General features: G+C 44.9%; 2 protein-coding genes, 1 long non-coding RNA gene and 1 pseudogene across 3 annotated transcripts; 1 reads left to right on the top strand and 3 right to left on the bottom strand.

Moving 5' to 3' along the window:
- Positions 1-1,257: 1,257 nt before the first annotated feature.
- LOC124669613 lies at positions 1,258-3,441 on the bottom strand. Its single transcript, XR_006992258.1, has 7 exons — positions 3,307-3,441; positions 2,911-2,994; positions 2,680-2,798; positions 2,240-2,354; positions 1,864-2,035; positions 1,689-1,766; positions 1,258-1,600 (listed from the first exon to the last, which is right to left on the bottom strand). It is a non-coding gene; the product is annotated as an uncharacterized LOC124669613 (long non-coding RNA).
- A 7,532-nt stretch (positions 3,442-10,973) lies between these two features.
- On the bottom strand, positions 10,974-12,110 carry LOC124670846. Its single transcript, XM_047207316.1, has one exon. It carries the CDS (start codon positions 11,697-11,699, stop codon positions 10,974-10,976), a length of 726 nt encoding a protein of 241 aa, XP_047063272.1. The 5' UTR covers positions 11,700-12,110.
- Positions 12,111-14,291: 2,181 nt separating this feature from the next.
- On the bottom strand, positions 14,292-15,990 carry LOC124669608 (annotated as a pseudogene).
- Positions 15,991-20,682: 4,692 nt separating this feature from the next.
- LOC124670844 (chloroplastic lipocalin-like) lies at positions 20,683-24,020 on the top strand. The gene is made up of 6 exons (XM_047207315.1): positions 20,683-20,780; positions 21,065-21,203; positions 21,323-21,571; positions 21,790-22,080; positions 22,320-22,591; positions 23,078-24,020. Exons 1-6 carry the CDS (start codon positions 20,701-20,703, stop codon positions 24,018-24,020), a joined length of 1,974 nt encoding a protein of 657 aa, XP_047063271.1. The 5' UTR covers positions 20,683-20,700.
- The last annotated feature ends 1,540 nt before the right edge of the window (positions 24,021-25,560 follow it).

Here is a 25,560-nt window from a genome sequence, read left to right as displayed (position 1 = left end):
TATAGGTTCCTGATTCAACTTGCCCACGTGTTTGTAAAATACCTGAAAGCTTAGCATAGATAGATTGCAAACAAGCGTTCATGTGCAAACAATTATTAAGACCCTCATAAAACTTCAGGTTGAGACACTTCCTGCAAACTTATCAAAGTAGCAAGCTAACAATTGAGCACAAGTTTAAACAAAACCTTATATTCATTGCCACGAGAGAATGGAGTTACGAAAGTGAACAGCATCAACAATATAGTTATCAAAGTTTTAGAACGCCAGGTCACTAGGTTGTCTCTGACTTCAACATCAAGAGCAAAAGAAAACAAGAGTAGCCAACACTTTTATTCCCTTATCAACCTTCCAAGGGCAGGTGTCTAGTGAAATTATCTTGTCATGATCCGGTACTACACTCATTACATAATGGCAGCCTTCACTGGCCAATGGCCAAAGTATTTCCTATAGCTACTTTATATTTGTGGAAAGCTTATCTGGAGCTTGGTAGGGTAATTCAAAGCTTATCTGATATCTAGATTGTAAAGCTAAATAAGAGTTCAATTCCAGTACAAAAAAGTTTTTCAAATGCCAGTCATTGGAATAATAATGTCCAGGGTATGTGGGAGAGAATGGACTCAAGCATCATAATAATTTATTGAGAGGCCTATGCAACGAAAGGTGATCTCAGGAGGCAATAGATGTTCTCATTATCTTTATTGCACAGGTAGAAGTTCGATTAGCCATTCTGCACATGAACATTGAAGCGCTGCTGAAAATTTCCTCCTGTTTGAGGATGAACATTTCAATCTTCTATATGGTGCCCCCTTTTCTTTCTTTTACTTTTTTTTTTCTTTTTATTCTTTTTCTTTTTTGTGTGAGAGGCATCAATGCTGACAAATTCACAAGGTTGATGAAGATGACCACAAAGGGCTTTTGTGTCTTCTCGAACTTTGGTGAGTGTGCACAATCAACTACTAGGGATAGCAGGATATGCGCTATATAGGTAGGTATGGTGTGAACACATGGAAGAAACGGTTTAATTTTTGGATTTTGATATGTACCCTGGTAGAGTATGCAATCTCCCGATCAAGGTAAGCATTGCCAAGTGTCGGAGAGGCTAGAAAAAATTGGTTATGCAAAAGAAATGACTGGCTTTTAAAAACTTCAGACTAGAGGAACATCAAACTTAACAATACGCACTAAATATTCAGATTGCAATAATCAAGGCTCATGAAATCTTCTCTTATTTGGCTTTGGTGGGAAAGAAAAATATTCCCGGATCAATAAGAGCTTTATCTTTACGACTATATGTATGAACTCATCACTCTCGTATATTATTTCATTGGCAATGAATACAGAGAATGTAAGTGTGCTCAAAAGCTAGACTACCAACTTATCAAGAAAGCAAAAAGTTCTCTAACCAAGGTCTCATGAGGCAACAAGAGTTTGACACTTGCACATTGAATACAATCTAGCATAGCTAAAGCGATCATGCATTTCAGTGGGTTTAACTAACCTTCGAACAAATGTACCTTCACAGATATGTCCCTATTGTAGAGCTGTTTCCCATAGTTGTACCACAAGCCATATACCAAAAACCCCAGGATCATAGTTGTGTCTGAAAGTTTGGAACTTAAAATAATTATACAACAAATCTTTTATCTTTTATACTTCTAAACGTGTCAAAGGAAGAACATTGTGCATACCAACTAATGACAGCCCGAGATCTGAATTGGCTCCACGCAAGCACTAATATCATGAGTATTGAGTATTCGTTCAAGTTCCTATAATTCATTAAATTCTGTTAAGCCACAATTATGAAGAATGCAAGAACACCTTGTATTGATTCAATATAGAACCGAACTGTAGAAAAATACAAACCTAAATTCAGTAGCAAATCACCGAGTCCCATTTCTTCCAACATTACGCCTTGGACCTTGGTGATCTGACCCGCACAGGGCGAACACGCCAAGTTTACCACCAAGTCTCTATGGGTGACGACCAAAATGCAAATGAACATATCTAGAAACAACCAGAACGAGCATAAGAATACCTGCAGAAGATAGAAAAAATGTTAGGTTTGTCATAAATCACATCCATGGAGGAAGACAGAGAAGTTACGAAATAGTATTAGCTGAGAATCATGTTAGTTTCGTGCTATTTTTAATACAGTATATTATAATTGTTTGCTGGAACATCTAGGTATTGGTAATTTGGTATGGTACAACATGATACAGTTATATTTACACATACTTACCAGAATGGATTTATCTATAGGAAGAAGATACCACATATGACCCTCATGTGCCTACTGTACATGGATGGAGTGATATCTACAAGGCTAAAACAATGTTAAACTCCAAGATGGAGCCCTGCATAGTGAATAAATAAACCTTGGTCAGATATCAGATTATCCAGTATTGAAACTTATCTAGAAAAAAAAAAATGAACATAAGAATACTTGCAGAAGATAGACAAAGTGTTTAAGTGTGTCATAAATCAAGTCCACTGAGGAGGAAGACAGAGAAACTACGAAATAGTATTAGCTGAGTATCATGTCATTTTTCTTGATATTTCTTAATACGTTATATTTTAATGTGTTTTCCTGAACATCTAAGCATTAATTAGAAAATCATGTAGGGGATTGGTAATTTGGTATGGTACAACATGAGTACAGTTCCACCTACATATGCTTACCAGAATTATTGATTTATCTTGTAGGATGAATATACCACATATGACACTCATGTGCCCGCTGTACATGGATGGAGCAAAATATACAAGGCTGCAACAATGTTTAACTCAAAGATGGAGCCCTGCATAGTAAATAAATAAATCTTGTTCATACATCAGATTATCCAGTAACCAAACGAGAAAGTTTTGACTTGATGCATGGAATTAGGAAACTGTGATGTTACATATGCGTACCATATCAAGACTATAATGTTAGAGCAGTTCCTGAATGCCAAGAATTCCACAAAGATGGAAGAATTTATGACTCCATGGCCCAGCCTGCACAGTATTATAAGCACACACAGTTTAGACTTTTGGAATAACAACATAAACTGGGGAAATATTGATGGCACTTGTGGTGTGTGGTATAGGAAGAAACAGAGGTTTATGGATGGATTCAAACAAGATCTTATTTATTCAAACTGAACTCTAGTACAGAGCAGTTCATAACAACACAAGAAATCGTCTAAAAAAATTGAAGGACACACGAAGGGAAATTTTCCCCAGGTAATCGAAACTGATTTTTTTCTTCTTCTAAAGTGTGAGGGAAGTGAGGCAGTACTGATTTGTTGATAATATGAGTATACTAACCAGTTTTATGTGCAGGCTGGAGATACAAACTGAGACTGTCACGCTTGCAGCTGGCACCCAGAAACCTTGATTCCACGGAGAGCATTCTAGGAGGCTACATGAATATACAAATCCAATGAGAAAGTTTTGACTTGATGCATGGAATTCGGAAACTGTGATGTTACACATGCGTACCATATCAAGACTATAATGTTAGAGCAGTTCCTGAATGCCGAGAATTCTACAAAGATGGAAGAATTTATGACTCCATGGCCCAGCCTGCACAGTATTATAAGCACACACAGTTTAGACTTTTGGAATAACAACATAAACTGCCATGGCCAGTTTAGACTTTTGGAATAACAGCATATAGCTCCAGGTTTGGGTTTCTATCATATTGAGATGCCTGAGACAGTGATTAATCCAGTTGGGTCCACCAGAAATTGTGGCATTGTGATAATTGAAGGTGGTGAAGTTTCTAAGGATGAGCTATATGCTGAGTTTGCTCAGATATACAAGACTAACTGGCCATGGCAAATCAGAGAGCTTGGGCAGTCAGATGTGTACCTGGTGAAGTTCCCACCCCATCTCAAGGTAGAAGAGGTTATTGGCTACCCTAGATTTGGCCTTAAGAAGAAAGGTATTTGGGTCAAGGTGGAAGCTTGGAATGATGACCCAGAACCTGTGGAAGTGCTCAAAGAAACTTGGATCAAGGTGATCGGTCTTCAAACAAAGTGGTGTGAGTGGACTAGTCTTGATCAAGTTGTTTCTGTTTGTGGCCCGTTATTAGAAGTGGATTGGCTCAGTGTGTTTAGGAACAATGCTCAAGAAGTCGTGGTAAAGGTTCACTCGCAGGATCCCTCCAAACTACCTCCCGGAAGACTCGTTTGGATACCATGGGAACCTTTTCCACCTTGGTTTCACTCTAGAAAGTGTTATTCCCATGAATGAAGAGAATGATGACCTGCTTGGAGAAGAGCTTGAAGATCAGAGCAAGAGAGATGCTGAGGGTAGCAACCAAAGTGGACAAGACAATGGGAGTGGGTCTAGTGCTACTGCAAGACCACAATCTTTCTCTCTTGGAAATATTCATCAAGCCTCTACCAATGAACAATATTCTCGTAAAAGATCAAGTGATGGAAGCTCCCCTTGGAGAGAATTGTGCTCCTCCAGAATCAAGTGCTGCTGATGTCTACCAGAAGCTCATCCAGAGAGGGCTAGTTGATCAAGAGGGTGCCTTTGTGTGGGACAAGACTCCAGTTTCCATATCTGCAAGTGAAGAAGTGAAGAAGTTCTGGTACAGTGAGAAAATGCTCAAAGGTAACTTGACCAACCAGCTTTGAAGAGATCGCTCCCGAAGATGATGATCGTGAAGTGGAGCTACCCGATGATATCATGCCAGAGGTACAGACTTCCCTTCATATCTCGCCGATCAAGTGACCGAAAAGCAGCCAGAGAAAGAGAAGATCCAAGTGGGGACTCGTGCAACTCCGTTAGGCAGAGCAATGTAGGATTGACAGATCCAAGAACATCATGGAGAAAGCATAGGAGATGAAGAAGATTAACAACTCCGGAGATTCCAAGGATGAGAGGTATAATGTCTAACAATCCTTTTAATGTTTTACATGTTGATGAATTAGATAAGGTTCGCCAAGGTAGTTGGTATCAATTTAGAAGTAGAATCGATAGCATGCATTCAGCTTGTTCCTCCCCTAGAGCTGCTTCCTTGTCTGATAAGGACCAACAAGAGGAACTTGCTGAAGAATGGATAGATGTTATTAGAAAATCTCGGGGCAAGCACCCCAAGAAGTTTTACCCATGATATGAGCTTTTTGGAATAGTAGGGGCATTTCCACCCCTGGTAGGCAGCTTTTTATTAATGATAACTTAGTGCCTCTGAATTTAGATTACATTGGCTTCCAGGAAACTAAAAAAGGAGAATTTAGTCACTCCTTTCGAAAAATCTGCTAGGAAATAGAAATTTTGTCCGGAATTTACTACCCGCAATAGGCTCTGCTGGTGGTATCTTAGTAGGCATTAATGCTCGATCTCTTAGAGGTCTTAGCCTCGGGAAATTAAAACTTTCTCGATGAGTGCTCGTAGTTAAAAATAGGAGGAATGATTTTATTTGTAGAATTACTACTGTCTATGGTTCTCGCCTATGAGGAGAGGAAACAGGAGTTTATTTCCGAACTTCATGAACTCGTCTTAATTGGGAAGGACCTCGTGTTGATAGGAGGTGATTTTAACCTAGTTAGATTTGTTGAAGATAAAAATAATGGTAATATAGATTTCAAATGGGCTGATAAGTTTAATGCCCGGATAGAAATGTGGGCCCTTATGGAGATAGGGGTCTCTCGGTAGGAGCTATACTTGGGGGAATAATCAAGAAAATCCCGTTATGTGTAAACTTGACGAGATTTTCTCGTTCTACTTCCTTTGATAGTTGCTTCCCACTAGCTAGTGCTAAAGTTTTATCTAGATCAGGTAGTGATCATACCCCTCTTGTTTGGGATTCTGGTGAGAGCAGGATTCCAAAAAAAGGAGGGTTTAAGCTTGAGAAATGGTGGTTAGCTATTCCTGAATTTACTGTGTTGGTAAATAGAGCTTGGAACGTAGAGGTGGATAATAATAATGTAGTTGATGTCTGGCAACAAAAACTTAGGTCGTTTAGGAGATTAGCTAAAGGGTGGAGCAGTAATTATGAGGTCTGCAGTTAGAAAACAAAAGAAAGAACTTATGAAAGAATATGATGTTCTTGACATTAAATCCGAAACTCCGCGTCCTTTCTCAGATTGAGAGGGAGAGATGGGATTTCATTCTTAGAGAGTTAAATTCTTTTTGGATCCTTGAGGAGACTAAAGCTAGGCAGAGATCTAGGGATAGGAATATTTTAGAGGGAGATAGAAATACAGCATATTTTCATGCTGTGGCCAATCAGAGAAGGAGGAAAAAACACATTCATGTCTTAGATGGTCCTGATGGCCCTGTTACTGAGTCTACTGAAATGCTCAGAGTAGCTACAGACTTTTATAAGGACCTATTTAAAAAAGAAAATAGACCAGCCATCAGGCTTCAAGATACTTTCTTCTCTGAGGGAGAAAAGATTACTCCGGAGGAGAATTTAATGTTAGGGAGTGCCTTTACTGAGGAGGAGGTCAAAACTGCAGTTTTTGGATCCTATGCAGATGGGGCACCTGGTCCTGATGGTATTCTCTTTATGTTCTATCAGAAGTTTTGGGATGTGATCAAATTTGATTTGATCAATATGTTTAATGCTTGGTTTGATGATAACTTAGATCTATATAGATTAAATTTTGCCATGATCACTCTTATACCTAAAGAAAATGAGGCTAGATCCATGAAGAAGTTTAGACCTATTAGCCTTCTAAATTGCTCTTTTAAGATCTTTACCAAGGTCCTGACTAATAGATTGGCTAAGATCATTGATAGACTTATTTCTTATCATCAGTCAGCCTTCATTAGAGGAAGATTTATTTTAGAAAGTGTTGTTACTGCACATGAAGTTATTCATGAAGTGCATAAGAATAAGGATAAAGGTTTAGTTTTAAAACTTGACTATGAGAAGGCATATGACAAGGTTAACCTAGATTTCCTATATGAAGTTTTGGAGCTCAGAGGCTTCAACCCCACCTTCATTAGATTTATTAAACAAATTACTCAGGAGGATCCGTTGGAGTAAAAGTTAATGACATTGAAGGGAATTTTTTCTTGACTGGCAAAGGTTTAAGACAGGGGGACCCCATTGCCCCTCTCTTATTCAATTGCATTGTAGATGTTTTCTCTAGGATGTTAGTTAAAGGGACAGAAGGTGGTTTGATTAGTGGGCTCTACCCCAATTTCTTATCTGGAGGAATTGTTAGTCTCCAATATGCTGATGATACTCTTTTGTTCCTTAAAAATGATCAGAGAGTTGCTTTAAATTTGAGATGGATTCTTACTTGCTTTGAGCAAATTTCTGGCATGAGAATTAACTTTCATAAAAGTGAACTTATTCCTATTAATATGGATAATAATGAAACTCAACCTTTCCTAGATATTTTCCAATGTGTCATGGGAGGTTTTCCTGTTAAGTATCTAGGTATACCTTTACATTATGATAGATTGAGACGTGAGGATCTGCAACCTATCATTGAAAATATTCTTAAAAGAATTACCTGGCCGGAGGGGGAAACTTCTATCCTCTCGCGGCCAAGAGGATTCTCATACAGTCTTGTTTAGCTAGTATCCCTATTTATCTTCTTTCCTTCTTTAAGTTCCCCAAGTGGGCTCTCGCATCCGATTGATTCACAGATGGCCAACTTTATGTGGAATGATGAAGAAGGTAATCATAAAATTCATCTAGCTAATTGGCCTTCCATATGCATGAAAAAGGACTTTGGAGGTTTAGGTATTCCAAATCTCCAAGATTTAAACATTTGTTTGATTGGGTCTTGGATTAAGAGATATATTCAGGGTGAAGGGGTTTTGTGGAGAAGAGTCCTAGATACTAAATATAACACTAGAAACCCAAACATCCTATCATGTCATGACATTCAGCCTTCCACTTTCTGGAAAGGTGTTATGTGGGCTGCTAAAGCAGTGAAATTTGGATATAAATGGCATGTAGGGAATGGCAAATCCATTAAGTTCTGGGAAGACATTTGGTTTGGCAATTCCCCTTTGGCTACCCAATTCTGGGATCTTTATTTTTTTCTAACCAACAGAATAGAACCATCTCTGAGATCTGGGATGGCCAGGAGATTAGAGGTACTTTTAGGAGAACCTTCACTGATGACATGATGGTTCAGTGGTTTGAACTGTTAGAGATTGCTAAGACTATTATCTTCTCTCAAGAGGAAGATCAGTTGATCTGGCAATACACCTCTTCTGGGATTTACTCATCTAGTTCTCTGTATGCTATCATCAATTTTAGAGGTGTCACTCCACTTTATCTACCTGCTGTTTGGAAGCTGAAAATCCCTCCTAGGATTCAAATTTTTCTTTGGTTGTTCTCCCAGAATAAGATTATGACTAGGGATAATCTGAGAGCTAGAGGTATTCCCAAACCCATGACCTGTGAGATGTGTTCTGAATTTGAATCAGTCCACCATCTTATGTTTGAATGTATAGTGGCTAGATCTATTTGAAACTTATTTGAAGAGATCTTTGAAGTGCATGTTACTAACTTTGAATCAATTGCTTCAAAATGGCTCTGTAACAAAAAATTCATGCACTTTAATGTAGCTTCTTCAGCTGTTCTGTGGAGTTTATGGCTTAATAGAAATAGTCCGGGTGTTTAACAAAGCCACTTGGATTAATGTGAAACAGGTGTGGCGAAGGGTTCTCTTCCTCCTTCGGGACTGGTTGAAACCTTTCAAAGAGCTAGAGTCCGGAGGAAACGGTCGATTCATGGACCCGCTCGCTAGCCGCGTTTAAGAGCTCCTCTCGCCTCCCAGTGGGGTGAAATGTCCCTCCTTCGACTGGGTCTCTTCCTGGAACTCAAGCTTTGATGGCAGGGCGTCGCTAGCCTACCTCCTGGACAATCCTGGCGACTCCCACAAGATTCATGTGGTCATCTGATCGATGAAACTGAGAAAGGTGGTGTAGTCTCAAGAGGATGCCGAAGGAAAAGCTGAGAAGATTGGGAGCTGCGCTAGTAGGCTCCTTCTTATCTGTTTGGATGTAATGGATTTAGTTATCGTATGTTTTGTAGTGTGTGCACACTATTCCCAGTTTGAACTAGCCCAAGGCCTCGCTGGTATTTCGGAGTTGGTTGGGATGGCAACCAGTCTCCCCAGCAAAAGCCTGATCTTTTCGTTTCGGTTATGTTGTTTTAGTTATCTTCTGTAAAAGACTGGGCTTCTTTTCAATGAAATGGAGCTGGGGGGAGACCCTGTTGATCTAAAAAAAACTGGGGAAATATTGATGGCATTTGTGGTGTGTGGTATAGGAAGAAACAGAGGTTTATGGATGGATTCAAACAAGATCTTATTTAGGGTGTGTTCGGTTCCAGAACGCGAAAGAATGGAACGGAATGGTTCCGTCCCGAGGTCACGGGACGGTTCCGACCCTGTGTTCAGTTCGAAAAGGAACGAGGAACGGAATGGTTCCATATTGTGTTCGGTTGGAGGAACTGGGACGGAACGGAATAGCCATAATCATGGCCTAAACATGATTTTTTTGTCCAAATCAAAATTAACACAGACCTAAACATAATTTTTATGTGCAAACCAAAATTATCAAATAGCAAAGCCCCCGCCGCTCGCGTGTGCTCTGCCGCCGCCGCGTGCGCTGGCAGCCGTCGGACGTGCCTCATCGCTGTCGCGCGCGTGCCTGGCCGCCGTCGGGCGTTCCTCGCCGCCGCACGTGCGCTGGCCGCCGTCGGGCGTGCCTCGCCGCCGCGCGCGTGAGCTGGCCGCCGCTGTGAACTGATGATTAACGCCTCGTTCCTCCAGATTCTGCCGAATCGGTGGAATGGGTTCGTTCCGCATCTTTGAAGTATATTCCATTCCGAGGACAACTTGGTTCCATTCCTTCTACCCAACCGAACACAAGAATGGGTGCTAGGTGCGGAACCGTTCCGTTCCATTCCACCTGATTCCGGAACCGAACACACCCTTATTCAAACTGAACTCTAGTACAGAGCAGTTCATAACAACACAAGAAATCGTCTAAAAAAATTGAAGGACACACGAAGGGAAATTTTCCCCAGGTAATCGAAACTGATTTTTTTCTTCTTCTAAAGTGTGAGGGAAGTGAGGCAGTACTGATTTGTTGATAATATGAGTATACTAACCAGTTTTATGTGCAGGCTGGAGATACAAACTGAGACTGTCACGCTTGCAGCTGGCACCTGAAACCTTGATTCCACGGAGAGCATTCTAGGAGGCTACATGAATATACAAATCTAATGAGAAAGTTTTGACTTGATGCATGGAATTCGGAAACTGTGATGTTACACATGCGTACCATATCAAGACTATAATGCTAGAGCAGTGCCTGAATGCCGAGAATTCTACAAAGATGGGCGAATTTATGACTCCATGGCCCAGCCTGCACAGTATTATGAGCACTCACAGTTTAGACTTTTGGAACAACAACATAAACTGGGGAAATATTGATGGTATTTGTGGTTTCTGGGATAGGAAGAAACAGAGGTTCGTGGATGGATTCAAACAAGATTTTATTTGTTGAAACTGAACTCTAGTACAGAGCAGTCCATAACAACACAAGAAATCGTCTCAAAAAATTGAAGGACACACGAAGGGAAATTTGCCCCAGGTAATCAAAACTGATTTTTTTCTTCTTCTAAAGTGTGAGGGGTGTGAGGCAGTACTGATTTGTTGATTATATGAGTATACTAACCAGTTTTATGTGCAGGCTGGAGATACAAATTGGGACTGTCACGCTTGCAGCTGGCACCCAGAAACCCTGATTCCATATTTCCATAGAGAGCATTCTAGCAGGCTACATGAATATACAAATCCAAGGAGAATCCTGCACGGTAGATCAAAACAAGTGAGTTATTTAGATGAAGCAAGCAACAGTGAGTGCGATGCACCAAGCAAAACAAAAAGAACGATTTTGATGCTTACAAAGTTAGGAATCGAAAAGGCAAGGGAAGTAACTGGGGATGAGTACAGAGATTGAGGGAAAGTGTTCGCTTGTTACATACCTTGGATTGGTCAGGTTATGACAACCGGAATGGTTCCTATTAGCTTGCGGCACGCCCTTTTTAGCTCCTCACTGTTGCGGTCATGAACATCTAATTTTAGCATTGAACTTGGAAGGCCATCCTTGGGCAGTGACTTGATGGCGCGACACCAGGAGATCTCCAATACTTCCAGAGAACTCGGGAGGCTGTTGGGCAGCGACTTGAGGGAATCACAGCGGTAGATCTTTATTTCCCGCAGAGAGCTTGGAAGGCTGGGCAGGGACTGGATGGCCGAGCACGAACAGATGCGTAATTTCTGGAGGTTGATAAGCTTGTGTAGCCCTGCAGGGAGCCGCTGCAGCTTGTCTCCCCAGAAAAATTCGAGCTCTTGGAGAGAGGTGAGGAGCTGAAGTGCCTCCTCTTGATCCTTTGTCAAGCGCTCCACCTCGTCGTCGAACCTGAGATCCAATCTGGTGAGGGTGGAAGAGAGGAGGCTGCAGATCGACGCGGCAAGGACTCCTGTCTTGCTTTCCGTGGTCAGATCCAAGAGCTTGGAGGAACGGGAAAACACGTCTATGTCATGCGGCCGTGAGGGGTCGGGATCGGCGAAGAAACCGGAGGCAGCACGGAGGTCCAGTTTTGTGAGGCGGCCGTGGGCGAGGAGAGGCCACAAGCCCTCGGCTCTTGACTCCCCAAGTGATCTCATGTCTAATTGGGTGAGAGAGGTGAGGTTTGAGATGGCGTGCAGCGTCTCCATGTGCTTAACGTCCTGTAGTGTGAGCTGTTGCAGGCAGGTTGGAAAAGGGGGAAAAGAGGAGGACGAAATGGAGGAGAAGAACTCGGGACAATTTCTGATAAACAAGGCGCGCAGGGAGTGCAGACGTTGGAGCCCACCTCCGCCTGCGTGGTCGTCGTTTGGTGGACTGAAGAAACATTTCTCAATTTGCAAGCGTCAGTATCTTAGGAGGAAAGAGCAGCAGTCCTTGTGATGCTGCCACTCAGCTGTTATTATTTCCTTGTTATCGCCTCTTGTATGTTGCTGCTCTTCCGTAGCAGTTTTTGCATTCTCCGCCACACCTAACCCAGTTATATTCTTACAAGCACATATTCTCAAGTTCGAGAGCTCCGGAAAGAATGAGAGTAGCAGCGTCAATTCTTCCCCACTAGTATCACAATAACTAATAGTGAAGTCTTCAGCTGGAAACCGGTATATGCCATGGCCCACACCTTGAACCCACGGTAAGATGCTACTCTGGACAACGTAGTATCACGATCCTTTTCGTAGAAAGTTAGCACTCGCATGTGATTCAACCGCGCATGAGAGGACATCTTGTCATACACAAATATTCCACATCTGCTAGATTAGAGAAATTCAACGCATTCCACAACACATCATCGTGATCAGGTCTTACATCGACTTCCACCCGTACTTTCCGTCCAGTCTATTCTTTCGTAAATGATCTGCTCAAAGCCCGACCCCGCTCCTTCTATCTTAGCAGAGCACTGAGCATCGATCCTCCAAGGGATAGGAGGCAACGACGCTAGTTTTGGGCAGTCTACAATAACAAGCTCCCGTAGTCTAGGAAACCAATCCATTTTCTCCTCTTTTTGTGCTTGATAGGAAGCAGGATGTGAAAACGGTAACTCCATAAGTTCAGAACAATCTCTAACGATGATCACTTCCAAGTGGGAGAAAAAGGGACTAGCACCATTTCCAACCCATTTTGACAAACTAGATATGTTGCTTAATTGCAAGCTTTTCAAATTATGAAAGCTTGGAGGTGAGATACTACAACTTTGATACTCTTCACCCCGCTCATTAACCATCCACATCTCCCCTAGAGGCGGAAGATTCTTCCAAGATACACCATCAAGACAAAGAGATTCCAAACATTTAACTGAGAGATTATCACATAGCCACGATGGGCAATTAGTTCCCCCATGCCCTTTAATGTGTATCTCTTGAAGACTGCTATGGGGTACAAGGCTTTCAAGAATATTTTCTTCTTGTAAAGTATTCTTGTTAGAACGCTCGAGATCCCATTCTAACATGAGTTCTAGTAAGTGTTTTTTATGTATCAGTTTTAATTCATTTGCTTCTTCTTTTGTTTCCACCTTTTCAAGATTATAAATGCAAAGTGATCCCCCAAGCTCTGTCAATTGCCCAAGCTGACTCGGTTCAAAACCCTCACTCTCCTTTCTCACCCTAAACTCCCTTAATTCCTGAATGAATTTTAGTTTTCCCACCCCAAAAATATTAGAATGAATGTTAAACTCGTTTTCTTGCACAAGAAAGTGACGCATTTTTACAAGGTTTTCCATATGTCTAGTTGAAATAACACAATCATACGCGTTGCTTAGATCAAGGACTTCTAAATGATACAATCTGAATAACACACTTGGTAAGGACAAGATCGAGAGAGACAATGGTTGGATCCTTAAGTAGCGAAGATGGACAAGTTTTGCAAAGTTGTGGAATATATCATCCATATCATATGACATCCCGGACAAGAAAATGACGCGAATGGCATTAGCCTCCCTAAACAAAGCACCAAAAGTTTTGGCAAAGCTTCCATGGTAATCTCCAAACAACATTAACGTGTGTAAGTTCTCAACCTTCAATCTCTTCCCTAGTGCACTCAAATTCTCATTATAATCTTCAAAAGACAGTTTATTCTCAATGTCTGTATTATCCACAGTGATAGTCAAGTAACGTACCGTGTGGTGTATTTTTATGTGCTTCACGTTAGAGCTATTTATGCTAATACACTCATACGATGAAACCTTGACTGCTAAATTGTGTAGTAGGTCATGGATAACATAATAAGGGCTTCCGTCCTCTTTTTTATTTGTTTTAAAAAATCCATAATTAACCAATTCATTTAAAAAGCAAAGTCCAACATCTACAATTCTTTTTTCCTTTGGATCATATGAATGTAAAATATCTAGTCCAATCCACAAGTGAACCAACTCTTCCATACCAAATTCGTAGTCTTCGTGAAACTAAAGCAGCAAAACGAAAAACATCTTTGTAGATGGAAAGGAAGGTAGTCATAGCTAAGCTTTAGAGCTGGCATGATATCATTGTCGTCCGTTTGTGATTCCCATTCTTTACTTTCCAAAATGCTTATCCAGTGGTTCACCTGTAAGTTTGTTTCTTAGTAATCTACCCACAGCTTTCGCTGCAAGAGGAGAACCCTTCAGCTTGTCCACTATTTTGTTCCCAACGTCAGCTAATCCTGGATGGTCAACCCATGGTTTCTGGTCACCAAATACACATTCTTCAAAGAAAGCCATAATATCTTTACGAGATAGTCGCTCCAATTCTAGTGAGCACTTAGTTGTCTTAACCTTGTTTGCTACCTCGGGTATTCGAGTTGTGACTATAACCATGTTACCTTTTGCCCCCTCTTTTTTAAATGGAGCTAATAGTTTTGTCCAGTCGTTCTCATGATGTGTCCACACATCATCTAAAACAAGTAAAACCCTCTTCCCTTTGATTCTTTGCTTGATAAGCTCTTCATCACTGCAATTACTGCTTTCATTTTCAACTCTGGGGATCCTTTTCACAATTTCCTTTGCCAACCTACTTGCACTAAAATCGAGAGAGACACATACCCAGATGGGAATCTCGAAATGGCTCTTCATCTGATCATATATGTGTTGTATGAATGTTGTCTTGCCAATACCACCCGGGCCAACAACAGGAAGCACGGTAAGTGCAAAACAATCACCATTAACAATTTCATTTACAACAATATTTTTTTGGCTATCCCTCCCATATAACTTAGGCTCTACGATTTCTGGGGTGGTTTGGGCTCTGTTCGTAGCAGTTTTCTTACTAGGGGTACGGCTGGAGGCAAGTAGCTCAAGATTAAGAATGGTGGAAACCATAGCACATATGGGCTTCAACTGTTCTACGATGTCCCTTAATTTTGTAGACATTTCAACTCTATCAAATTTTAACCTTGGTGATTGTGCATCATGATTCCTCTCTAGTGCCTCGAAGGACCGCCGGCCACCAACGAGAAATCGTTGTCCAGTTTTGCTAGTGTTAGGATCATCATCGTGAACGGATGGAAAAGAATAGCATGGAAAGCATTTACCAGCAGTACGGGCACCGTTACAAGCGCCGGAGGCAATCTTTGGCACGCATCCTTTGGCAACCTCCTGGCCAACCTGGCTTGCGGGTGACGGTGGTAAGGAGCAGATCTCACAACTGCCGCACGAGCAAATGCGAGAAAAGCATCCTTGCCTGAAACCATCTTGTGTGGCAGCACTTGAGAATGCTGGTAGCTTGACCTTATTCACGAAAGATCTGGCCGTATGGCGAGCGTTGAGGATGAGGTCTTGGACATAGCCTGCATCATGCGCGTCGGCAGCATGGTAGGTGCCATCAAGCTCATCCTGGATGCGGAAGTAGTCGAGCTCATCTAGCACATCCTCAGCCCCATATGCGAGCTGCCGCAGCTTGTCTAGCAGCTCCGTCAGAGCAGGGTTGTGGATCTCCCTGCCCCGGACGTTATTCAGCATCGCCTGGGCATATAGCAGCTGCATCTTCAGGACTCACATGTTCGAGCCTAGCATGGAGCTGGCACCCCATGCTTCCAAAGAAACCACCGGACAAGCTGGGCGCAGTGCCTTGCCCACCACCCAGCTCGCCGCGGGGATGCCGACCGTCTCCATCTATCAGACTGGTCTATCGATATTGGTGCCAGGCTTTCGCGCTGGTTCTGTAGGCAGTCAAACAAACAAAGAAGTGTCGCTTGTAGAGAAATATGTACGCACAGTTTCACATAACATGAGTAGTATTAAGGATGGAAGCAATCACTTTGCTACTGAATGGTAAACGAAACAAGCAGTTAAGAGGCAGCATTCAGTGATAAAACTCTCATGAATAATTACCAGAGGAGGGCAGGAGGTCGAGCCACTTTGCACTGCAAAGTGTTGCTACCAGAGCAGTTAGAAGAAAGGTTGTGAAGACTCAATAAAATGCAAATGAGAAATGCCCGAGCGGGTTGATGTTAGAGGGGGGAGGGTGTGGAGGATTAGAGATAACTGGGAGGCGATATTTAAAGATGTAAGCAGCTTCACATTTATAGATGCCAAACTGGGAGAGCAAGCAAAGAGTTGGCTTCAAATCTCGGGCATCACTACTACATAAACCTTAGTGCACATTTTTACATCTGGATACATCTGAACTTTGTTTTCTGACAAATTAATTAAGCACAAATTCACACACATAGGTATTGGATAATTGGATAGAAACTTACTTATGCATTTTTCGTTATTAAGTATGGCTGTTTGTGACCTGTGCGAAAATTATAAAACAAGTAACTGTACGAAAATGATAGTTACTGCAGAAATCCATTTTTGTTATTATAGCACATGGTCAAGGGTAGTGTTTGTAACGAGTCTAACTGCTAAGAAAGAGACGTTTTGGACACCTCATTATAGATGAATCTCAAAAGCCACGCATGGTAATATATCATACCTTCATACTAACATATTTGTTTCATCTGAAAAATCATATTAGTTTTGTATAAAAGTCAAATAGTATTTTTAAATAATATCATGTGATATTACATACAGACGTTTGTTAAATAACCATTAGTGAAATAGGTTAAGACCTCACATGTGACTTTTAATAGAGACCAGTATGCAGTAAGAATTTCTGAATATTAGATGCACTTGCAGGCTGCAACATATGCCACTGATATTGACCGGTCTCTGTTTATTTATTTATTCATTTGAAAGAAGGTATTCACCCGGCTTTACAAATAAATAATAAAGCCCCAAGAAAGGCCATGAACAAGGTATGTTGGGAACGCCAACTTATAGTACTTAACAGACATAAAGCATAGTGGAAACAAATCCGGTCTTAGAACATAAACATCCAGTGTTAAGAAAAAGGACTTATAATTACTATGTCAAACTTGCTGCTACTTGCGGAGTTCTGACGCTGTGCCATAGAGCATCCCCAGCCGTCTCCCCGACGAAGCCCCCAGGACGCCTTTTTTTTCATCCGGATGGACGAAAACGGCCTAGTTGCGCCCCCGGACCCCGTTTTCGTCCGGATTTGGGCTTTTATCCATCCGGGGAGCCCAGGCCATCCCCGGCCCCCCGGGGAGCGCTCGGAAACTCCAGACGAAACGAAAGCGCGGGAAACGCCGAGAAAACTTCCCGCGCGGCTGGTGGTCCCAACTTGTCGGCGAGAGAGGCCAATCGTCGTCCTTATCGCATCGTCTTCCGCGCGCTGTAAAAGCCTGCCGCCGGTCAGTCTTCGCCGGCCGCGTAGCTTCCACGTGGCGAGTTAATGTTGTCGCCTCGGTTTCACGCGCGTCGACCTCTATTTATCGCCGAACTACCGCGCCTGGCCGCATTCACCACGCCGCCGTCTCCCTCAATCTTCCCCAACCTCGAGCTCGGCGATCACAATGGCGAACAACGACGACGCTTCCAACAACGGCTTCGGCCGCCGCTCCCTCCACCAATGGGAGGGGCGGCTCCTCCACATGGCGGGCTACCGGCGCCGCCGGACTACAGCGCGTCGGGAGGATGGCGGCTCGGCCGCGGGCGGCGTCCTCGATCCGCCGCCGCCGACAACACGCTCCGCCTACGGAGGCGGAGATCGACGCTGTGCTCGTCACTCTCAGTGACGAGCAGCGCGCGGAGCAACGCCGACAACTACGACGCCCGGACGGACTTCTTCCGGCGCAGGTATGAGCGTGAACTATCGGCCTATGACGGCCCTCCTCCTCCTCCGGCTAGGAACAACGCCGCCGGCTGCCGCCGGTGGTGGAGCGCGCCTGGCCGCACCCTCGCAAATGTGCTCGCGCACATCGATGGTGGGAACTCCCCAGTTCTGGGGATGCCGCCGCCGGAGGCGGCTACCGTGTCACGCCGACACGGTAGTTCCTGGATGCCGAGGAGGATGGCGCCGTACCCCTCCTCGTCAGGGTCGAGGTCCGTGTCCAGGTCCGGCGGATCGGCACCTCCGCCGGCAACAACCACGTCAAGCAGGAGGCGTCGTCGCCACCGCCGACACGAGAGCGCAGCAGCGGCGCCCTCGTCATCCGCGACCAGCCGTCTTCTCCATCCCGCGGGCGGAAGAGGAAGTCCGTGAAAAAGGAGGCCGCCGCCATCGCCGCCACCGCCGCCGCCAACCAGCTCGCCGAGGAGGAGGCCAAGAGCGCGGAGGACGCCGCGGTGGAGGAGGCAATCGCCAGGTCGCTGAAGGACCTGGTGCCCGCCGACAACACCCTCCCCATCGACCTGGTGCCCGCCGACAATACCCTCCCCATCGACGCCGCGCTAGAGTGGTCCAGGCGGAGCAGCAGCGTCGGCTGCTGGACCTTGCCGCCGCGCGGCAACTCGCCGTCCAAGCCGCCGCACCGGTCTCGGCAAGGAACGCCGCGCGGCAACTCGCCGTCCAAGCCGCCGCACTGGTCTCACAAGGAACGCCGGGACCCTGGCCAGGGTTCTAGCCGATGGTACGAGGCGCCGCCGCCCGAGGACGACGGGAACTCCAGCGACGACGACGACGGCGGCGACTACACGGCCTTCTACCGCCATTTCGGCATGTAGAAGGCCGCTATTAGTTTAAGATTAAGTTTCCCTGTCGCCGAATTCAAATATATGTACGAATTCGGCCTATATATGTACGAACTCACCTATATATGTTAAATATCACTAAATTTCGCTTATGTTTGAATGAGTTTCGCCTAGTTTTGTCCGAATTCGCCGTATTTTGTCAAAAACTTTCATCCATCCTGGGCTCGCCGCTGGGAAAATGGGCCTCCCCAGGCCAAAAAATACATCCATCCGGCGCTAAATAGCGCCGGATTTCGGCCTGGGGAGCCCCAACGGCTGGAGATGCTCTTAGTTGGTTGCTTGAAATTGACCTTGACCAGCGGGAATGGGGTTATCCATATCCGCACAGTGAGCTGATACATTTTCTTATGCAAGCAGTGAGCTGATGCTTTGGTGATGCTATTTTGGTGCAAACACTCCAAGGCAGGAAAAGTCAGGAACTAGCAATGGTTGAGAGGGAGGCAAGGCATCTCATGGCACACATATTCTATCTTTCAGAGGTGAAGCAATGCATACCTATTCTTTCTCCCTTTTTGTAGGTGTAGCATATGCCCTTTTGTGCACAAAGAGGAAATAAACTGATAGGCAAGGTGCAACAGTGAGCTGATGCTGAACTAATAGGCCAACAGTGAGTGATACTCATGTTTCTATCCGAGTGCTTGAGAAGATGCGAATTATTGCTCAGACCCATCACCTTTACGTGCAGTACACTGGATAGCGCAGCATTTGTTCCTTTTCTGGCCCTTTCCAGCTTTGCTGATGACCTTACTATAACACCACAGGTCTCTTTGCTTTTTTGTTTCCTCTACTTTTTTTAAAGCAAAAGTTGAGGATTCTCTACATTCTTTTCTCCAGAAAGGCTAAAATGCCCAAGTTATTTTTTAGAGCAGATAGGCCTAAGTTTGTTTACAGACTGTAAAACCGCCGTGGTTCTTAAATGTGAATGTAAAAGCTAGTTAGTTTGTGTTTTGAGAAGATAGGTGAACTTATGAGATTGATGGATGAAACGTCGCAAGAAATGCATAAAACACAACGAGCGAGCAGAAGTAATAAACACGCAATTAACGAGCAGAAGCTGAATGCAAATTCGGTTGCTTATCCCTTTTGGTGCATTTTTCTCCTTTATTGTTCCACGGAGCACAAATGTCACGGAAATGTTTTGGTCCACAGAAGTAATAAACACACAATTAACGAGCAGAAGCTGAATGCAAATTCCAGTTGCTTATCCCTTTTGGTGCATTTTCTCCTTACTGTTCCAGGGAGCACAAATGACAGGGAAATGTTTTAGTCCCTAGAAGAAGTTGCATTCGCACTGGTGACTTGGTATCTCGTAATGAGTGTGTGAAAGTAGGTGCCGTGAATCAGCAGCTTATAGCAGTAACTGGACCCAATTCTTATGAGATTTGACAGAATGGTGCCGTGTAATAATAACAGTAGGAAATGCTACCGGGAGTCTAAACTCTAAAACACCATGCGTTGTTGGCATTCCGGTGTTGTTACCATAAGAATGATGAGAAGGGCAGTTAACTAGCAGACGCACTCGCAATATTGGGATTCTGGCAGAGGAACCGCAGGCTGACACTGGCAAAGCCTAAGGAACCTGAAGGCTAGAGCAGCCTCCTCGCCTCCAGGCCACCGCCATTGAGTCGGTAAACCAAACGAGACCCAGAAATTAAAAGGGTCGGAGGAGGATGCGCTTACCCAACGGATCGGATCGGACAAGGTGCCTCGTCGTAGAGCGAGACGAGATGAGGCGGAAGGAAGCCGTAGCTTCCGTCGCCGGCGGCGGGGTCTCCTCCGCCGACGCCATGGCTGACCTCGTGAGATTAGAGACGACATGGCAAAGTGTACTTCTAGGGCTTTGCTTTCCCTAAAGCCCAGTGAAGATCCCGAACGAAACTAGGCCACGCCGAAGCCATGGATGAAGTCCAGCTAGCTTCATGGGCCACTGGGTTTCTTGGAGAAAAAAACACTTGATGGGCCAACTGGGCCAGCTATGGACGTGGCGGGCGCCTATTGGGTGGCACCGGATGCGACTCTGCTTGTCACCGTCTCCTGTGAGGAAGCCGCCACAGCCACCCACATCATGGTCACGGTCATGGGGGATCCACCGGGGAGGGAATCCCAACTAGACGTCTCCACTCGTCCACACTGCCGGGGAGCCGATGCCGACGACACCCGGAGCCATGGCCCTGCCGCTGCTCGGTTCCCCATTCTCCCCGTCCCCTGTCACACGACCTTCCAGGTACTACTGTACAGACCATGGGTAGCAGCAATGCGGATTCGTACTAATTATGCTTGATTTCTCTTCGTAAAATTGTTGATCCCCTGCGCTAGATCCGGGTGCGATTGCAGTTGCTGCAACATGTCCTGGTTCGGCCGGGTTTGGGGATGTTGGGTTGGTGTTGCCAACGTTCTGTAAATGACACAAGCTCCACATTCAGCAAATGTTGCGTATTGGTCTCGGACTCTAGGATTTCGGTTCTTAATTAACCTGTATGTTTCCTTTCCGATGCTTCTTCTTGGCAGGAGGAAATGTGGCACTGCCGCGCGCATGAATTTGAGATGCTCCCTGGAAGAGAACGCGGCACCGAGGAACAACGGGATATCCAAGCACTTGCTGTCATGCCTCGCTGCTTCTCTTGTGCTCGTCGCTCCACCTAGTCAGGTACCAATGTACATCAACTTATCATCATCAGATGGACGTACACTGATCCGGAAAGAAAATTCCGAGAGCAAAGCTGCCTATGCTACCATATTCAGAGATGCACTCTCCTTGTTGACCAGGCTATTCCTGCAGACACCTTTGCCCAGCCGAGCCTGTGCCAGGTTGCAGTGGTGGCGGCCATGGACAAGGGTGTCGTTCCTCTGAAGTTCGACGGCCCTTCGGATGATGGTGGCTCTGGGATGATGATGATGAAGGGCATGACTGCCAAGAACTTTGACCCGGCTCGATACTCGGGTAGGTGGTTTGAGGTAGCGTCGCTGAAACGTGGGTTCGCTGGGCAGGGACAAGAAGACTGCCACTGTACTCAGGTATTGTAATGGGAGCAGCATCATACTGAATAATCTGATTTTTTTTTTCTTGTTGTTTAGAAAGACAGAATAGTCTGTATTATGTCTGAAAAACATACTGTATTTGGCATCTTTGCATCGAACTGAATACCTACTAAGCAAGATAACCACATGTTTTTTCGCGTCATGTGATTTTGCCACCGTAAGGTGGATTACTTCATAAAGTTGCTTGTCTGCAGGGAGTGTATACATTTGATGAGAAGTCGCGCGCAATCCAAGTGGAGACATTCTGTGTCCATGGTTCACCAGATGGATACATCACCGGTATCCGGGGGAGGGTGCAATGCCTGTCTGAAGAGGACATGGCTAGTGCCGAGACAGACCTCGAGAGGGAGGAGATGATCCGCAGCAAATGCTTTCTCCGCTTTCCCACACTTCCGTTCATACCCAAGTTGCCCTATGATGTCATTGCAACTGATTATGACAATTACGCTGTTGTGTCTGGAGCTAAGGATGCAAGCTTTATTCAGGTATGGAATGACTACAGTCCTCATAGCTAGCCGTCTTCCACATGCATGGTTATAATCTGCAAACAAATTGTTTGAATAGTTGAGTTATGTTTTAACTGAACGAAAGGAGTTTATTAACAGAGCTGAACACTAGGTAGTATGTAGAATATACTTTATGTTGGTAAAATTATCTTACTATCTGATGCACTACTGTTCTAAAATATCATGAGAATTAACTCAGATTTCTGCCACTGAATCAGATATACTCAAGAACGCCTAACCCTGGACCAGAGTTCATCGAGAAATACAAGTCCTACGCTGCTAACTTCGGCTATGATCCGAGCAAAATCAAGGACACACCGCAGGATTGCGAAGTCTCATCGGAACAGCTTGCACAGATGATGTCAATGCCCGGGATGAACGAGGCACTGACGAATCAGTTCCCGGACCTGAAGCTGAAGTCCTCAGTTGCATTCGACCCATTCACAAGCGTGACGCAGACCTTGAAGAAGCTCGTTGAACTGTACTTCAAGTAAATCCGGGTGTTGTACACGGGTCACTGCTCACCCTCCACATGGAGCTGCAGTTTCATAGTAAACCCAATAAAATGCAGCCTGTATTATGTTTCAGCGATTATGGCTTTTCCTATGAGGAGTATTACAGGAAGCGACCAAGCAATCCTAGCAAATTAGAACTCTATCGCCGAAGGGAACAGCGAGGCTACGCAATTACGGAAGGCTACGGCTTGGGGCATGGAAGGTTAATTACACCAACGATTCAGGGATAAAATAAAGGCCGACCATGTTATGGTAAGATAACCCCTTGACTTGCGAAGGAGAGTCATCATTGACATGGCTCACGACTGGACCTCCGCAGATAACGATCACGGCGAGAGCATGGTACTGCCGGAGACCACTTCGAGATGCATCACGGGGAGCGTCACGGCGACGCACAACTTCGAGGTGGCCAGCTACCCGCTGCTCGAAGGCATGGGCGTCGGAAAGTATGTGAGCTCGAGCAACTTCAGCGCCGGCGGCCACGACTGGTGCATCCGGTTCTACCCGGACGGAGCCACGGAGCACCACGCTGGCAACGCGTCGGTCTACCTGTGCTACCTCGGCCAGGCGAATCACGTCCGGGCAAAGTTCACCTTTACCATGCTGGAGAAACAGGGCAAAGTGCAAGTAACGGACAAGGGCCGTCAAGAGCATGAGTTTTCTAGGGTACATCCCGATTGGGGATTCCCCAAGTTCGTCGAGAAATCTAGGCTGCTGGAACCATCTTCCTCATCTCTCCTCGACGATGGCGGCGGCTACCTGACGATCAGGTGCGTCCTCACCGTGATCAAACCGCCGCGCACGGAGCTCAGGAAAGACCTCGTTGTGGTTCCGCCTGTGGAGCTTCCCGGGCACCTCGCCCGCGCGCTCAGGGACAGGACAGAGGTGGACGTCACATTCCGCGTGGGAGGCTGGGCGTTCGACGCGCACAGGACCATCCTCGCCGCACGGTCGCCCGTCTTCCAAGCGATGCTCTTTGGCCCGATGATGGAGAAGGATACGCGGAGTGTAGAGGTCGTGGACGTGGAGCCCGGCATCTTCGAGTTGCTCCTTCACTTTATCTACACGGGCTCGCTGCCCCCGTGCGGCGACGGCGGCGAAGAAGATCACAGCTCCGCCGCGATGCAGCATCTGTTGGTCGCCGCTGATCGCTACGGGATGAACAGGCTGAAACTCATGTGCGAAGACAGGCTCTGCAAAAGCATCGACGTGGAGACCGTCACCACGACGTACGTGCTGGCGAATCAGCACCACTGCGAGCACCTCAAGAACGCCTGCTTGGAGTTCATATCGTCGTCGACGGAAGTAACCGACGCCGTCGTGGAGAGCCAAGGTTTCAAGCATGTCTTGGCAAGTTGGTCCCTTCTAGAGAAGAGACGCGGCAACAAGGTCGCCCAGAAGTAGTCCAATCGAAAATTCTCACTATGGATTCTGGATGTGTTGTGATTTTTTTTGTTAGCATGCTATGCTATGAAGTCCAACCCTATATAAGTTTAAAATAATAAATACACTTCAAAATGATATTTCATGATGGTCGGGTCTATTCATATATTTTGATATTTTTTGAACTTGTCAAACCCAAAAAATTTGACTTGGATCAAAACTCACGTCTTATTATATATTGATTCCGTAACTTCCATTTGTATGATCAATTATATACTTGCCTAATAACAGCCTTAAGAATCCATACACCATCTTCCCCATTCGCTCTGAGCAGCTGGATCATGCTCAGCTGGTTCATGACTCTGGCTGCACCATCGGCACCCTTTCCTTGCACATATCTAGGGCTGCCTCTTAGCTGCAGAAAACCAAGAAAAGTTGAGTGCCAGAAATACATTTACAAGGTTGCTAGCAAGTCAAAGCTCTCGTCCATGAAAGTAAAACTTGCTCTTGTAAATTCTGCTCTCACCTCCTCCATGACGTATTTCCTCACTGTTTTTATCCTCGTAAGTGGATTGTTAAGAAGATTGATAAAATCCTAAGAAGTTTCGTTTGGTGTGGAGAAGAAAATGATGCTGGGGCCAAATGCTTGGTGAACTGGAAGCTATGTGCACAAAAGTCCCTTGGCGGGCTAGGAATCAAGGATCTAAATTTGTTTAGCAAGGCTTTATGGCTCTGATGGTTCTGGTTTGAAATGGACTGATGTTGATCAGCCTTGGCATGGCTTCCCGCTCCCTGTGAGCTCTGAAGACATGCTTCTCTTACATGCTTGCACTGATTTAAAGCTGGGAAATGGTGCCAAGGCGCTCTTTTGGAAAGATCCATGGCATGATGGCGAGACATTGCAGTACAAATTCCCCTCCCTCTTCAAGCTTGCCTGGAGGAACAACCTTACGGTGATAGATGGTCTTGCCAATGGTATGTGGATGAAAGGCTTGCATCGTATCAATTCACCTGAGCTTATCAATAGTTTTCTATCGTCCCTCTGGAACTCCTTGCAATCGGTGACTCTCTCGTCCGATGAGGATTCAATATCCTGGAAGCAAACCTCCGATAGAGCCTGCTCTGCTGCCTCTGCGTACTCTGCATGTTTCTAGTGGTTGAATCCCTTAGCCTCTGATGGCTGCTGCTTGGGACATCGATATTGAAGGAATTTTTTTTTCCTTTGGCTACTGCTCCAGAATCGATTATGGACTGTTGTTAGGCTAGAGAAAAGAGGTTGGCCTCATCAAGATCGATGTAACCTATGTGATCAGGCAGCTGAATTTGCGAACCATCTATTCCTTACATGCCCTTTTGTTAAAGAAGTATGGCATGAGCTATCGTCCTCAGTGTAGAGTTGCAGAATATTAACTGTATTGATTGTGACCTCAATGGGCTATTTATATAGGATACAAAACTTGGACTCCAAGAAGCCTAATAGAGATGGACTTGGATTACAATTTAAACTACACAAAACTATAACCAAAGATATACTCTAACAATCCCCATTAGTATCAATCGT

The sequence above is a fragment of the Lolium rigidum genome, chromosome 7 (genome assembly GCF_022539505.1).
Source record: "Lolium rigidum isolate FL_2022 chromosome 7, APGP_CSIRO_Lrig_0.1, whole genome shotgun sequence".
Classification (NCBI taxonomy): Eukaryota; Viridiplantae; Streptophyta; class Magnoliopsida; order Poales; family Poaceae; genus Lolium; species Lolium rigidum.
This window is presented reverse-complemented; position numbering and strand designations above follow the sequence as displayed.

Coding starts and splice junctions, on each gene's coding strand:
- LOC124670844 (XM_047207315.1), top strand. CDS start 20,701: ATGCCGACGACACCCGGAGCCATGGCCCTGCCGCTGCTCGGTTCCCCA. Junction 21,204..21,322: donor TCGTCGCTCCACCTAGTCAG/GTACCAATGTAC, acceptor CTTGTTGACCAG/GCTATTCCTGCAGACACCTT. Junction 22,081..22,319: donor AGGATGCAAGCTTTATTCAG/GTATGGAATGAC, acceptor CCACTGAATCAG/ATATACTCAAGAACGCCTAA.
- LOC124670846 (XM_047207316.1), bottom strand. CDS start 11,699: ATGGAGACGCTGCACGCCATCTCAAACCTCACCTCTCTCACCCAATTA.